Raw genomic sequence first — 14,231 nt, 5'->3', positions numbered from 1 at the left:
AAGCAGTTTACGGGTGCGCGCCCGGCGCTAGTGTGGTGGTACCGGGTGTAGCATGTAAACCGAATAGATTCCTAGGTATATTATATGGTATATACTAGTAATAGGTAGATAGGTACAGGCTGCTGTGGACCGGTCATGAAGAAGCTTGATGCCCATGCTGAGCAGACTTACTCGGATTTCCAAGCCTTTCTGTGCGCATATAGCACTTGGAATGTCTTAGGAGGGGTAGGTACCTATCCGGGGAGCTAGGGAGGTCGAGGGAGGTGGACTTTAGGCCCGCACATGTGACTGCCCCTGTTCCTGGTTAGTACGGTATTTCTGCTATCACATGCTTGGAAACTTCAATTGTTTCGCCCAACTACCTAGGTAGGTAGAGTATGTCGTATGTACCTAACTCAGACTGTATTGTAAACGTTATCCGAGACTACATCACAATAACTCTTATTGGAATCAATCCGTAACAGAACCGATCATGTTCTTCCTCAATGAAGCATCTATCTATAGGGATTTAGTAGTGGTGAGTAATCGAGACATACGTATCCAATTAGTACCTACCTAATGAGTGGTAGTGACAGCTTGACGTAACCTTGTTCTATGCGGCTAGAAATCTTGATGGAGATTTATGCATTCCTACATACCTTACCTACCTGTCAATTTCATTTTCAACCTCAACAGCATCATCTCTTTGTATATACATAGTAGTAAGTAAATCATGGAGTCCGCGGGTGACGAGCTTGGCTGGCTCTGTAACACTCGGACCTCCCGGCCGCTAACTTGTCCTCTGAAACAATGTGCTCCAGTGTCATACCATGCTAATAGAGCGCTAGCCGTGGCACTAAGACAGTTCCAAGGGAACGACGCCTTACTTACATGGTCGGTACCTACTATATAAGTATCAGGGTTGTTCCAGGGGCCTAGACGCTGAACTAGTAAGTAGGTACCTACTGAAATAGTGGTATTTCAATACTGTTACACATGTCCCCTCCATTACCTGCCTGCCTGAGGTCTTTAGGCCCTACATGCCTCTATGATGTCGCGATAGGGTGACAATACAAAGGCTGTGGTTGGCGAGACCTAGCTCTCTGTGGCTACCTAACTACCTACCTAGGTACCTATTAAGTATCTACCCTTAGGGCACTCTCCAGATGAATCCAAGTCGTGCCCAATCAATCAACACCCGAGATACCTAAACGAAAATGACCAAATGGCTTGAAAGATGTACCTACAACCTTGAAGTCATTGTAGAGAGTGATTGAAAATGGTTTCTGCTCGTGAATTCTCTGTAGAGCTATGGTTATTCGCACTCAACTTTTATCAGATCATGGGTCGGTGAAACCGCTGTCGACCGTTACACTAACCTAGCAGGTACATTACATAGTAAATGAAGGAGAGTACTTACCTACTACCTCCTGCCTATCAGTCTTGGTTTGCCTTGGGACCTTGGGGCCTTGGGACCTTTGCGAACAGAACAACGGATCTTTCCACCACTGCAACCTGCTTCGTCGCTCGCATCGGATTCTCAATAACGCTGTTGCTGTCGCCTGTACGCCGAATCGAGACTCGTCTTCCGTTTCTTTTTTTTTCGCTCTCACGCGCACACCCACACTCGCTTCAACCTCGACGTGCAAACAAACAACGGACCATCGCATCAACCAACCAACCAACTCAACTGGATAGCCCCTCGGCTTTGCTAATAATCCCAATGCGCCAGGTGCTGTGAAGCCACCCACCCGCCTTTCTCCTCCGGCTCTCTTTCTTCCCAAGTACGATGCGATACGGGTCGTGGAAACCCTCTAGGTGATTGATTCTAACCCTGCCATTTCGATTGTGACTCGTCTGGCCATCTCGCCTATTGAATCCTCTTCCTACTTGATCTCATTATGGCCGAAGTCGAAGCTAAACCCAGCACTGCCGAGCTGGCCGAACAACAACATAATCAGAATCAGAACCAGATTCAGAACCAGATTCAAGCCCAGAATCAAGGCCCAAATCAGTCCAATTCTCCAGCGCAATCCTCGACGCCCCCTAGCGCAACGTTCGGCGGTCTGTCTGGCTCACTAACAGCCGCACAGAATGCCCAAGGCCAGCTGAGCTTCCGAAGGTGTGCCCGCTTTTGCGTAATGTTTTTGCATCGCGCCATCGGTTGGCTAACCACAAGATATCTTGTCCAGGCAACGTGCTTCGAGAGCTTGTGAGGTGAGTGTGCCCTGTTCTTTATGATGTAGTGAATCTTGGGCGCCGTGCCGCACTACCCTGGGGCTATGCTATTTATCAGTAGCACTGCCGCCAAACATACCCTATCTGGGGCGCAAGTGGGATTCCTTGTTGTGCCGAGGCATCTCAACCTCGATACCACTTTGGCCGAGCTCTCGACTAATCAGTTTCCATCTACAGACATGCCATGCTAGAAAGGTATGGATTGATTTCCCCATTGCATCCATCAGCCACCGCATGTCGTCAATTGCTCTGCAAGACATGTCTCACATGTGTCCGGCTCTCGTCGGCGCCAATATGAGTTTTACCTAGGTACCGATGGCTCACCAGATGCTAGGTCCGATGCGACGCCGCGAGCCTCGGCGTTCCTTGCACCAACTGCGTCGCCTTCCAAATCGAATGCAAGATCCCTCAACCCAAACGAAAGAAGACACAAGCGAACGCAACAAAGGACTCTGATAGGTGTGCATCGCCTTAAGCTTAAACCCACACTTATCTTCCGTAACTGACCCTGCTACGCAGTGAGCGTGGAGATGCCAACGACAGCCAGTCTCCCCAGCCCATGGCTGGCTCCTCAACCACATTTCCAGCAAGACCACCCGCCGTATACCATACATCTGAAGGCGTCCCACCCACTACTCTGACAGATGCACAGGCGAGGAAGGAGGAGGTCGATAATGATACTTATGTGAATCTAGTCATGAAGCCCAAATTTACGAGGGCACCCATTACTGAAGCCGGTCGCGTCGCTTTCCTAGGCGAGTCTTCCAACCTCACATTGTTAGTCCACGACCGTCAGGGGGCATCGGATGTAGTTCACTATCCATTGCCCGAAAATGTCCGCGGATCAAGAGCAAGATTGACAGAACTCGACAATATCGAAATCGATATCCTGCATCGGCGTGGCGCGTTCCTGCTTCCCCCTCGACAGTTATGTGATGAACTCATAGAGGCCTACTTCAAATGGGTGCACCCTATCGTGCCTGTTCTCAATAGGACACGGTTTATGAGACAATATCGAGATCCCGCAAACCCCCCGTCATTGCTACTACTCCAAGCTATTTTGCTTGCCGGGTCCCGTGTTTGCCAAAACCAACAGCTTATGGACGCTAATGGCTCAACGACACCAGCGGCGTTGACATTTTACAAGAGAGCTAAGGCTCTATACGATGCCAACTACGAGGATGACCGAGTGACCATTGTCCAATCATTGTTGCTGATGGGTTGGTACTGGGAAGGACCCGAAGACGTGACTAAAAATGTTTTTTATTGGAGTCGTGTTGCTATAATTGTTGCTCAGGGCTCAGGCATGCACAGGAGTGTAGAAGGCTCACAGCTCAGTGCGGCGGACAAGAGGTTATGGAAGCGCATCTGGTGGACCTTGTTCACCAGAGACCGATCAGTCGCCGTGGCTCTGGGACGCCCATGCAACATCAATTTGGAGGATTGCGACGTTGAAATGCTGACTGAGGAAGATTTCATCGAAGATGAGCCCAATCATGCCGACGGGTTCGCACCAGACCCCATTCACGTACAATTCTTTTTACAATACGTCAAACTATGTGAGATCATGGGCTTGGTCCTCTCACAGCAATACTCGGTGGCATCCCGTGGGCGCCGCCAGAATGCCATTGATCTTACTCACAGTGACATGGCACTGGCTGATTGGCTCCAAAATTGTCCGAAGATAGTATACTGGGAGATGCCCCGACATCATTTTTGGAGCGCATTGCTCCATGCAAACTATTATACGACGTTATGTCTGCTTCACCGAGCACATATGCCTCCGAACTTGAGCAGTCATAGCCAGCCTAGGTTTCCCGACGAGTCCGCTTATCCATCACGTACTATCGCCTTCCAGGCCGCAGGCATGGTCACGTCCATCATTGAAAATCTATCGGCCCACGAAGAGCTACGCTATTGTCCCGCGTTTGTCGTTTATAGCTTGTTCTCTGCGCTCATCATGCATGTATATCAGATGCGGTCACCAGTGTCGTCTATCCAACGAGTCACGCATGATCGAATTCGGACGTGTATGGATGCTTTGAAAGAGGTTTCCAAGGTATGGCTTGTGGGGAAGATGGTATACACATTATTTGAGTCCATCCTGGGCAACAAATCTTTTGAAGAGAGGCTGCAGAAAGCAGCTGGTAGGCGGCATAGAAAAGACAGGCAAGCTTTTGCACAGCTGGATCAACACCAGCGGCAACAAGAAGCTGCTAAGCGCAAATATGATGAAATGGCTATTGACTTCAGCGTAACTACACCCACACCCATACATCAGGAGTCATACGAACGATCACGACCGCAGACACCGCGAAACGAGCCCATACCAAACCAAGCCACCATGGGCCCTCCGCTTACCTCGCCTAATGTCAAGTCAGGCGATACCTTTATGGGAGGGACTAATAGTAGGCCGCATACCCGACCAGCGACGCCGTTCAACCCTTCATTCTCGGTCCCCGGTACGCCGCCAGATTTATACCTCGTTACTCGAAACTCGCCAAATCTTTCGCAAGCCCTGTGGGAGAATTTCCATACCGATCAGCTGTTCCCCGAAAGCTCAACCATTCCGATGCCCCAGATGTCTCCTCCACAAAATCAGCAGAATCCAGACCCAAATGTCATGTCGCAGATGCAGGGTATGTCGTCTCCGGCGTCCGGCCAACCGAACCACTTCCATGGACTAGGAATGCAAAAAACGACCGGCGGAAGTCCGCTGCAGGCTAACACTTTCTTACAACCAGGACTAGGAGGATTCTCAGGCGCCTCTGGAACACTATGGCCTGGCGGCGACGTGAATGCCACCATGCAGGAAGGTCACAGTCCTAGTGACAGCTGGAGTACTGGATCCGCCCACGGCCAGCCGGTGCCGGCGACCTTAAATGTAGAGGACTGGTAAGTAAAAAAGATACCCATGAATTTTAGTTGTACATTGAGAAAAAAAAAACCAGAAAACTAACAAGACATTTTCCCTTTTGTGTTACAGGTTTCAATATTTCGGGATTAATGGAAATGATATTAATTTACCTGGCATGGACCCCTTGTGAGATATACAATAAAAATATATAAACATTCGAAAATTTAAATATTTTGAGAAGTTCACATGAAAGCTATGATATGAAAATCTGCGCGCGACTAGGTACTGGAAGTGTTGGTATATTGGATGTATTATGTGTGGTGTGGGATATATGTCTAGAATTTTCAAAAGGGAACTAAATGGTATATATTTGGTTTTGAGCATTGAGCATTGCTGGGTGTTCGAGGTGGGATGTTTAAGGCGGGATATATAGGTATGCGTTGGTAAATAAGTAAATAAATACCCTTGATGACAAGAAATGTATGATCTATGCATTGTTGCTTCATGAGAGAGAGGTATGAATGAATTATTGTTGGGATTATCTTATGTGATATCTTAGATATGGGTAGATAATGCTTTAATATTAAAGTTGAATTAATGTATGATTGATGGCCACGGCATAATGAGACTATCTTGAGGAATACCGAGTGGTTGGCTATAAGGGTGTAGATATGTGTATGTCTTACTGTCCTGTCCTGTCCATGCTGCGGGACGGCATAATTAGGTTCCCTCGACGAGTACCTCGCCCGCAAACACCGCTGAGGGCGAAACCCAGATCGTCAATCATCACGAGATCTCCTCATCTTTGACTATTCGTACGAGTATTCCCTCACTTCAATCTTTCCAACGGATTCCTCACCCGAACCCCCATCTGGCCCCGAAACACACACACACAAATATCACACATAGGTCTCTCTGGACATAAATAAATACAGAATCTTAATGACGACGGGAAAGGAGGTTTCGAATTGAGGTCTTTTGAAGAGATTCAAGCCGTGAGAATCGATTGGCTGTGATTAGACCGCTGTGGGAAGAAAACCGCGCAAAGAGATCGAGCGTGCGGCTCTCACTATTGATAGATTAGTTGTGGGCAAATTAGTTGTATTCTGCGGAAGCAGCAACAAACTGCAGGCGCTAGCGGATCAACGTGGAATAATCGTGTAATAAATGCTGGCATAATAATTTGATAAAGGCTGAAGTATAACTTCTGGTTATCGGGAGGGGAGAAGGAGAGCTCGCCATGCGAGCGGAAAATGGAACTATTGAGAATGTCGACAGAGAAGAGTCTTATGAGTGTAACTTGAGTACCGAACTCCAGATAACCTTTGAGGACTGTTGCGGATATCCCCTTACGTCTGTCTGTCTCCGTCTAGCATTAGGTGCTGGCTTTGAATCCCATGGCAAAAAGCCAAAATGACTAATGGTACGTTCTTTTCCCGAGCTTCTTCAGACGTGCTCCTTGCTTTTTTGAAGGAATCTAATAGTGCCCCTTTTCTAATGGTCGAGGAATGGTTCAAGCTGGGATAATGATGGTAGCTAGGTATGACGACTAGTGATGTAGAAATACCGTCGATGATAAAAAGTGCAATAAATTCGATGTTGTTGAAATCTTCCCACACTTAGATTCATTGGGGCGTATTGCAACTGACCGATTTGATATCTCAGTCGGCCTGCTGGGGTGGCCCAGAGCCAGAGGAAAAGAGAGTCTTCTTGTTCGAATCCGGGTTGAAGACTAACGTCGATGTGCTGATGTTCTAGGAATTTGGCCGTAATGTCGACGTTTCCCTAGGCGAGTAGCCAGATGGGGAAACGTCGACAGAGTCTTGGATAGTGGGGTTTTTTGTAAGTTTCCTGTAGCCTATGGAACTCGGCTCGTGACAGCTCGGACTGCCAGCAATGGAAAATATAGAGTGCAAATGTAATCGAGCGTCTAGTCGTGGTAGATGGGGTATGCTGTGAGACATCCCGTTGGCTTGCCTGAAGTGACTAGTACCATGCCACGACGCTCAAGTTGCTCGTAAAATATGAAATCCTGTCAATTGTATTGATTAGTATGGAGTACTACAGCTCGGATCTTAAGGAGATGCTTGCTCTACTGCGAGGGTATAAATATAGTCCTGCTTTCACCCTAATGATGATGTTTATCTGTTTGAACACGATAAACACCCATTTAGATCTCTAACGTGTGATACTAGAGGACAATAAGCATGCGGAAAGGGGTGAAATGGGGCCAATCATACTAATTCCAATGTGTTCAAGATGGGGATGAACGTATTTTGTACAATAAAGACATGAAAGTAGGGGTAATGTGATACACGATGGCTAGCAATAATAGAGAAGAATATGATCAATAATGAATATGTTCTGGGAAAAGATGGGGGTTTGTTTACATCAGCGTCCCTCTTTCATAACAAGTCAATGACCGCAACCATATAGTCGGCCACAGACCGAACCTCCCTCACGCATCCCCTTCCGCAGGTCATCGCGAGGGAACTGGTGGGCGATTACAAGGCAAGTCCGTCCAGGACTTACACAGGTATCAGGTGTCAAACCTCTATTTCTCGTCAAAAGAAGTCACCCTCAACTACTCGCCACATCTTTATTATTCAGTATACTTGGAGCGAAACTCCAACACACGGTTAAAGTCGGTCGGAAAGCACTTTATACAACCGCACCGCTTCGCCTTGCTCGCAAGTTCCGCATTGGAACCGCCAACGCTGGTGACAGACTACATAGCATAATTGCAGGCCGGAGCGGTTAAGGTTCAGACAACCATGAAGGTATACCTAACTGTAGACAAATCCGGAAAGTTCGATAGTTGAGGACTATCCCCATCGGACAGCAACTTTCCGAGCTCAAGCCCAGTATACGAACATGGTAACCGACTATAGACCAAGTAGGTTGTTCTTCCAATGATGCGAAGAGAACGACGAAATGGTTATAAGGGGCGGTGGATAGTAATAATCTCGATGAATCAATTAAACAAGCTTTGAGGCGTCCAAGACTAATCACATCTTAGTTTAGACTTGATCCTGTCTCAACGTGTCGGAAAAGGAGAGTCTAGGCAAAGGGGATCTTGAATACGTAGGTATGCAACACATTATGAGTGCAAGTATCAAAACACCAGTTGCATTTTCCCACGCAAAGAATTTACGTGACAATCTCTTCAACAAGCCGCACTAAACACGCTATAACAAATAAAATATATTGATTCGCCCCGCGTTACTAGGGATATTCTGGGCTGTTGGATCAACCTCTTATACACTAAAATAAACAAATTCCGCCAAAAACGTTATACATGCTAATCTGGACGTGCCACCCAACTCCTGAATAAACCGCGCCTACTAGGAATCGAATCGTTCCGGCAACATGACCGGTGCGACTAGTGTCCAGATATACAAACAATAGCAGAACCAGGCACTGATAATCTTGACCCAGCTAGCCCAATATGTGCGTCCGACCGTCGCGAATTCACCGTCGGTGCTTCCGTCGCCCTCCGAGTAGCTTGTGAGTAGGGAAGCCACCCAACATGTGGCGAGGAAGAAGATGATGTGGAATACTGAGTAGTCGTATTGTGTGTGTCCGCGCTCGTCGTCGTGGGGTGTTTTGCCATTACCTTCGTCGTCTTCATCATCGTCGTCGGATAAGAGCGCGTCTGCTGGTAGACTGCCTTCCTCGACGGCTCGGCGAAGAACTTCAGCCCGCATCTCACGGCGACCGGGTTGCTGAGTGACGAGGTTATGCTCATCATCGTCATCGGGAAGTCTGATGCTACCTCTGTTATTTCCAAGACCCAAACTCTGTGTGGCGGCGCGCGTGGTAGTGTACGCAACTGTCAGCATGGTTACAATGGCGCCGATGACGACGGACGTAGTGCGTGTGCCCTGTGCACGAATCAAGGGGTTGCAGTGCTTGTCATCAGGTTCCATGGAAACGGCGGACATGGTAAGGTACGTGCAGTAAATAGCAACCATAGCGGCCTGAGCAAGACCGGCCTTCGGGTTGTACTCTTGCACGGACGGGTGTACGGAGATGAAGGAGATGGCCAGCCAGAAAAGAAGGTTGATAGTGATTGCTGCCTGGTTCATGGCACAGTCACCCTGAGCGAAGAAGATGTATTGGATGATGGTCATAACCAGAGATCCCAGATACATGCTAAGCGTGGATCCAATGAGAACAATTCTCCAGAACCTAGAGTCGGTATTTTCAATCTTTTCAAGACAGTACTCTGCCCAGTTGTGAGCAAGATCAACCAACAGAATCAGGCCAAGGACGAGGAAGAGCATGCCGCCGAGGAAGGAGATGTAGTTGCCCCAGAACTGGAAGAACTGATCGGGGATGAGGAACGAGAGAACGATGAAGGCGATCCAGGCAATGACTTTGGGACCCCAGTAGCCATTCTGTAGAGCGGCACGGGGATTCTTGGAAGAAGTGACGCCGAACAGGAGGCTGGCGAATATCAGGTGGAATAGACCAAGTGCGAAGTTGATACGGTGAACGGCGAGCCATCCATAACATTGTCCGGTCGGGCAGTTTATTTTAACGTAGTCGAGGGCGAGATGTTGCAATTTTTCGATGGCCCATGGTGTGAGCATGATCCACGATAATACAGAGTTAACGAGTAAGAGGAGGGCGTAGGCGATACGCGTAGCGACACTATGCTGAGTGTTAGAGAGAATAGGTGGCGATGACGAGATCGACAAGCAGTCGAGGAGGAGAGCAAGTTACCTGTTACCACACTTGCCGCAGGCACTGCAGACCATGGAGCAAGTTGCAGCGCCGCAGCAGCTCGCAGCGACAGACATGATCTAGAGATGGCACGGCGTTAGAAGACGGGAAGATGGATATGCGAATCATGGTTCATATGACGACGGATGCGACACTTACGGTGCCTACGCTGGGCACTGCCAGCATGGGTATGGATAGGAGGGCACCCATTTTGTGAAAGATCTGGGACAACGGCAGAAGCGCCTGTGTGTCCCCAGGATAGTGAACGAATTTCTGTAGATTAGGATGGCTGGATGCAGTGTTTGAGATGAAGCAGGCGACAGGATGTGATGTGATGCGATGCGATTGATAGCCACCCGGGCGTCAAGAGGTGGAGGCCTGGATTGATTGATGACATGAGAGGTGGCGGTGATACAATGTGTACCTAGGTAGGTACCTACCTCTACGGCTTGACACCTGGCACCAGCCACACGCGATTCAATCCATGGGAACTTTGGAAGGGACACCCGAGCCAGGGGGATTACGTCATGTGCTACCTACCCGGAATACTGTTTGAATCTTGCATAGTCGCACCGCTTGCACTGTAGCATGAAACTCCAAGTCCTCAAGCCACGAACACACGATTGGAACCGAGCTTACTACCTACCTAGGTACTTACGTATCTTCGGGCCTGTGAGCTGTTTGACGAATAAGTAAACCAGTCGAAGTAGGACCTTGATTCGTGCTCATTGGCTGGCTTTTCATCTATATGTACATATATGTACAACTGCACAACTTGGTCCAATAATCCGACGGAAATAGGTAAGCCACTTGTCGCTGCACCCCCTGGCTGGCTAGACCAGACAGAGACCAGACTCTTCCGGAGTGACAGACAGGGATGTCTGTCAGAGTCTGGTCTGTCTGGGCTCCGTATCGGAGCAGCAGTCGAAGGAACACGCGCCAGACATGCCAGACACGAAGAGGCAGAGACGGCATGACAACGGGCTGAACACTAGTGTCTCGAAGAGATAAGCCTTTGTCATAATGCCGGCCAACTATCTCCAGCCTATCTCCTTCCACACTCCTCCTAGTTCGTTCTGTTCGTTCTGTTCGTGCTCCTTAGCTTTCTCCATACTCCCCGAATTTCCTCCCTCCTGTGATCCACCTGAGGATCCTCTTTACGCGTACCTACTGTACATTGTACATGTCTAGTCCTGAATCCAGTACGAGAGCCAGCTGGATGGACGTACCGGTATTGCGCGACCCAAAGTGAGCGCCATGTAATCCGAGACAGCCTTCCATCTGCCGCTGATAGTATCGCTCCCGGCCTTCTTGTTCTCTCGTTCACTCTTTTGTCTACGCCTTGTCATAATACTATTATTACCCTTTAACTACATTTAGATGCGCCTCCGCAATCTTCTAGAATTTAGCTAGTGCAGCTCGATCGCTCGCTAGCTTCACACCTCCTTTTACCCCTGTATTGCTCACTTGACTTCACTCACCTCACGAGGACCTCACCAGGTCCGCATTGGGTCACCTACCGTATCTCCAACTTCGATACTCGAAAGCTAGGCAGAACTCACTCAATGATCGCCGACTCACGCTCGTTATTCTTCTCTTTTACCGGCTACATATAGTCGCCTTAATCTCAGCTCTACCGTGCTGCCAAAGTATAGGCTTATCGTGGGAGGATATCACCATCGGAAACGCTATTGCCCACCATGACTGTCGAGCAGAATATGAACCGTGCTCGCATAATATCCAGCGTTGCTGCTACCTTGATCGCTCTTGCTTCGGGTACTAATGTAAGACTATGACCTAGCAGACTTGACTTGACTTACTTCCTCTGTGCTTTCTGACCGTCCTCGCACAGTATGTCTACTCAGCATGGGCGCCTCAGTTCGCCGACAAGTTGCATCTCTCTGCAACTGAAAGCGAGTTGATAGGGCTGTCGGGAAATCTGGGCATGTACTCGCTCGGCATTCCCATAGGCATGTTTGTCGACACTCGCGGATCTCGCCCGGCCGTCTTGGCCGGATCCTTGTTACTCGGCTTGGGATATCTACCCCTGCAACGCGCCTATGACGCCGGACAAGGTTCCGTTGCATGGTTAAGCTTCGCTTCTTTCCTCACCGGCCTAGGTGGCTGCATGGCCTTTGCGGGTTCCGTGAAGACTTCGGCTCTGAACTGGCCATCTCATCGGGGCACTGCCACGGCGTTTCCTATTGCCGCCTTCGGCCTAAGCGCTTTCTTCTTTTCTTTCGTGGGCTCGGTCTTCTTCCCCGGGAGCCCCGGCAAGTTTCTCCTCCTCCTTTCTATAGGGACCTTTGCGATGACCTTTATTGGGTTTTTCTTCTTGCGCGTGCTTCCACATCATTCGCCTTATCATGTTGTGCCTGCCAACTCTGGAATGGCGGATTCGCGAGAACTACTAAGAACAACGTCTCAGCAATCCAAATTGTCACGAGACTCTCTTGAACCTGGTATGTCGTCACCCGAATATACTGGCTCCGCTGCCACCTCCCAACTCCCCGACCCCGAGGAACCAGTCGAAGGCGCGAGCCCAGATCAGTTGATCGCGGTCAAAAATTCCGGACCTCCCACTGGATGTGCCCCAACTGAAGCGGACGAGAGTTGTTCCTTGTTGTCCCGGTCCTCGACCACGTCGTCCTTGCCTGGTGAGGTCTTAGTGCAGAGTAGTGTTGATATGGATCGTTCTCATCGTGTAGATATCCGCGGCTGGAAACTTCTGAAGAGTCTCGAGTTTTGGCAATTGTTTACCATCATGGGCATACTATCTGGTATAGGACTCATGACTATCAAGTAAGTTCGACTTTAACATACATTTATAGGTGTATCCCGCGATATCGCCGTCGGGGCTAAAATCATGCTAACCTATGCCTAGTAATATCGGTAACGACGCCTCAGTCCTCTGGAAACACTATGACCACTCCATCCCGGACAAGGCTTTGGTCCTACATCAACAACTGCATGTCTCCATTCTATCACTCGGCAGCTTCTCCGGCCGTCTCCTCAGCGGCGTTGGCTCCGACTTTCTCGTCAAAGGCCTACACGCAAGCCGAATATGGTGTCTCGTCATCGCAGCCGTCATCTTCTCCCTCGCGCAGATCTGCGCCCTCAACATCATCAACCCACACCTCCTCGGCTTCGTCTCCGGCTTTAGCGGTCTCGGCTACGGGTTCCTGTTTGGCGTCTTCCCTTCCATCGTAGCAGAATCCTTCGGCATTCACGGCCTCTCCCAGAACTGGGGCTTTATGACCCTTGCCCCCGTCGTCTCGGGGAATATATTCAATCTGTTCTACGGATTTGTTCTAGACGCGCATTCGGTATTCGAGAAAGATGGGAAGAGAAGATGCGAGGAAGGGATCATGTGCTATCGCGACGCGTATGTTGTTACGCTCTCGGCGTGTGCGCTTGGTCTTGGTGTCACGCTCTGGGTCATTTGGCACCAGGGCAGGGCAAGACTCAGAGAGATGGGGAAGGGACATGCGGGAGAATGAATGTTGGTATAGCTTATTCTTCCCCTTTTTTCTGTTACATCTTTTTTATTCATCTCAATCACGACGGGCTTCGATCGTGGACTTATTAACATATCACCATCACAATACCCCTGTCCCTAGATATGGAGGTGGAGTCAGAGTACACCTTTGCATACATACGTACATACAGACAGACAGACTTAGATAGGAAAAAGAGCGCAAGATGCATGGATAAGGTAGAATAGATAGATACCTTGGGTACCTACCTAGGTAAGTTAAGTTTTGGATACTTGGATAGATTGGCGTCTAGGATTGGGCCGGCGAATATTGGTTGGGTTTATATATCTGAAATACCTAGTGAAATAGATATTTGTATGTGTGTATGTAAGTACTTTATGTGTGTGTACATGTATTTGCATATTTGTGAAGTCGGGTTATATACCTACCTACCTATGTAGGTAAGTAGGTAGATACACAGTAGACTATAATTACATGAACTGAGCTAGGTGCTTGATGGTTGAATATCGAGATATACCTCGTCCGTTAGTTGGTTCTATGCTAGGTATACTTTTACCCTTACTTTCGTTCCTTTTGCTACGCGTATGAGAATTTATTTATTTATATATGCGTTGAAATTAGAACTTAATCTGTGTTGAGCTTATTCGGAATAACCATAACACAACAGGCGGTATTACATCACATCACATCACATCACATCAAGGCATGCTGCACCTTGATGTATGCAATTTCGTTTCGTTTCAGTACAGTTCAATTCAATCCACTTTCATTTGAATTTGAATTTGAATTCTCGAGCTTTTCGCATTCAAATTCGGACCGTACCTGCTTGCCAAGAAGCAGACGCAGACGCAGACGCAGACGCTATTACTATCCTAATTCAGTTTGCGAAGCAAATGCGCACAAAGCAAAGCAAATGCATTGTATTGCAATGC

General features: G+C 48.5%; 3 protein-coding genes across 3 annotated transcripts; 2 read left to right on the top strand and 1 right to left on the bottom strand.

Moving 5' to 3' along the window:
• Positions 1-1,137: 1,137 nt before the first annotated feature.
• F5B22DRAFT_660640 (fungal-specific transcription factor domain-containing protein) lies at positions 1,138-5,116 on the top strand (the record flags this gene model as incomplete). The annotated part of the gene is made up of 4 exons (XM_047980309.1): positions 1,138-2,101; positions 2,172-2,196; positions 2,552-2,676; positions 2,737-5,116. The coding sequence occupies exons 1-4, from the start codon at positions 1,881-1,883 to the stop codon at positions 5,114-5,116; spliced, it is 2,751 nt and encodes a 916-aa protein (XP_047826456.1). The 5' UTR covers positions 1,138-1,880.
• Positions 5,117-8,013: 2,897 nt separating this feature from the next.
• Positions 8,014-10,373, bottom strand: F5B22DRAFT_624596 (serine incorporator/TMS membrane protein). The gene is made up of 3 exons (XM_047976135.1): positions 9,962-10,373; positions 9,803-9,882; positions 8,014-9,730 (listed from the first exon to the last, which is right to left on the bottom strand). Exons 1-3 carry the CDS (start codon positions 10,010-10,012, stop codon positions 8,419-8,421), a joined length of 1,443 nt encoding a protein of 480 aa, XP_047826455.1. The 5' UTR covers positions 10,013-10,373; the 3' UTR covers positions 8,014-8,418.
• Positions 10,374-11,327: 954 nt separating this feature from the next.
• F5B22DRAFT_471006 (major facilitator superfamily domain-containing protein) lies at positions 11,328-13,808 on the top strand. Its single transcript, XM_047972161.1, has 3 exons — positions 11,328-11,586; positions 11,655-12,604; positions 12,687-13,808. Exons 1-3 carry the CDS (start codon positions 11,503-11,505, stop codon positions 13,300-13,302), a joined length of 1,650 nt encoding a protein of 549 aa, XP_047826454.1. The 5' UTR covers positions 11,328-11,502; the 3' UTR covers positions 13,303-13,808.
• The last annotated feature ends 423 nt before the right edge of the window (positions 13,809-14,231 follow it).

The sequence above is a fragment of the Xylaria bambusicola genome (genome assembly GCF_022495145.1).
Source record: "Xylaria bambusicola strain CBS 139988 unplaced genomic scaffold F5B22scaffold_60, whole genome shotgun sequence".
NCBI classification, from domain to species: domain Eukaryota; kingdom Fungi; phylum Ascomycota; class Sordariomycetes; order Xylariales; family Xylariaceae; genus Xylaria; species Xylaria bambusicola.
Note: the sequence above shows the minus strand (reverse complement) of the source record. Positions and strands in the feature narration are given on the sequence as shown.

Bases quoted from the DNA above. Each gene is read 5' to 3' on its own strand.
- F5B22DRAFT_624596 (XM_047976135.1), bottom strand. From the start codon at position 10,012: ATGGGTGCCCTCCTATCCATACCCATGCTGGCAGTGCCCAGCGTAGGC. The intron at 9,883-9,961 runs GTAAGTGTCGCA...TGCCATCTCTAG, and splicing joins CAGTGCCCAGCGTAGGCACC to ATCATGTCTGTCGCTGCGAG. The intron at 9,731-9,802 runs GTAACTTGCTCT...CACTCAGCATAG, and splicing joins TGCGGCAAGTGTGGTAACAG to TGTCGCTACGCGTATCGCCT.
- F5B22DRAFT_471006 (XM_047972161.1), top strand. From the start codon at position 11,503: ATGACTGTCGAGCAGAATATGAACCGTGCTCGCATAATATCCAGCGTT. The intron at 11,587-11,654 runs GTAAGACTATGA...GTCCTCGCACAG, and splicing joins CTCTTGCTTCGGGTACTAAT to TATGTCTACTCAGCATGGGC. The intron at 12,605-12,686 runs GTAAGTTCGACT...ACCTATGCCTAG, and splicing joins ATAGGACTCATGACTATCAA to TAATATCGGTAACGACGCCT.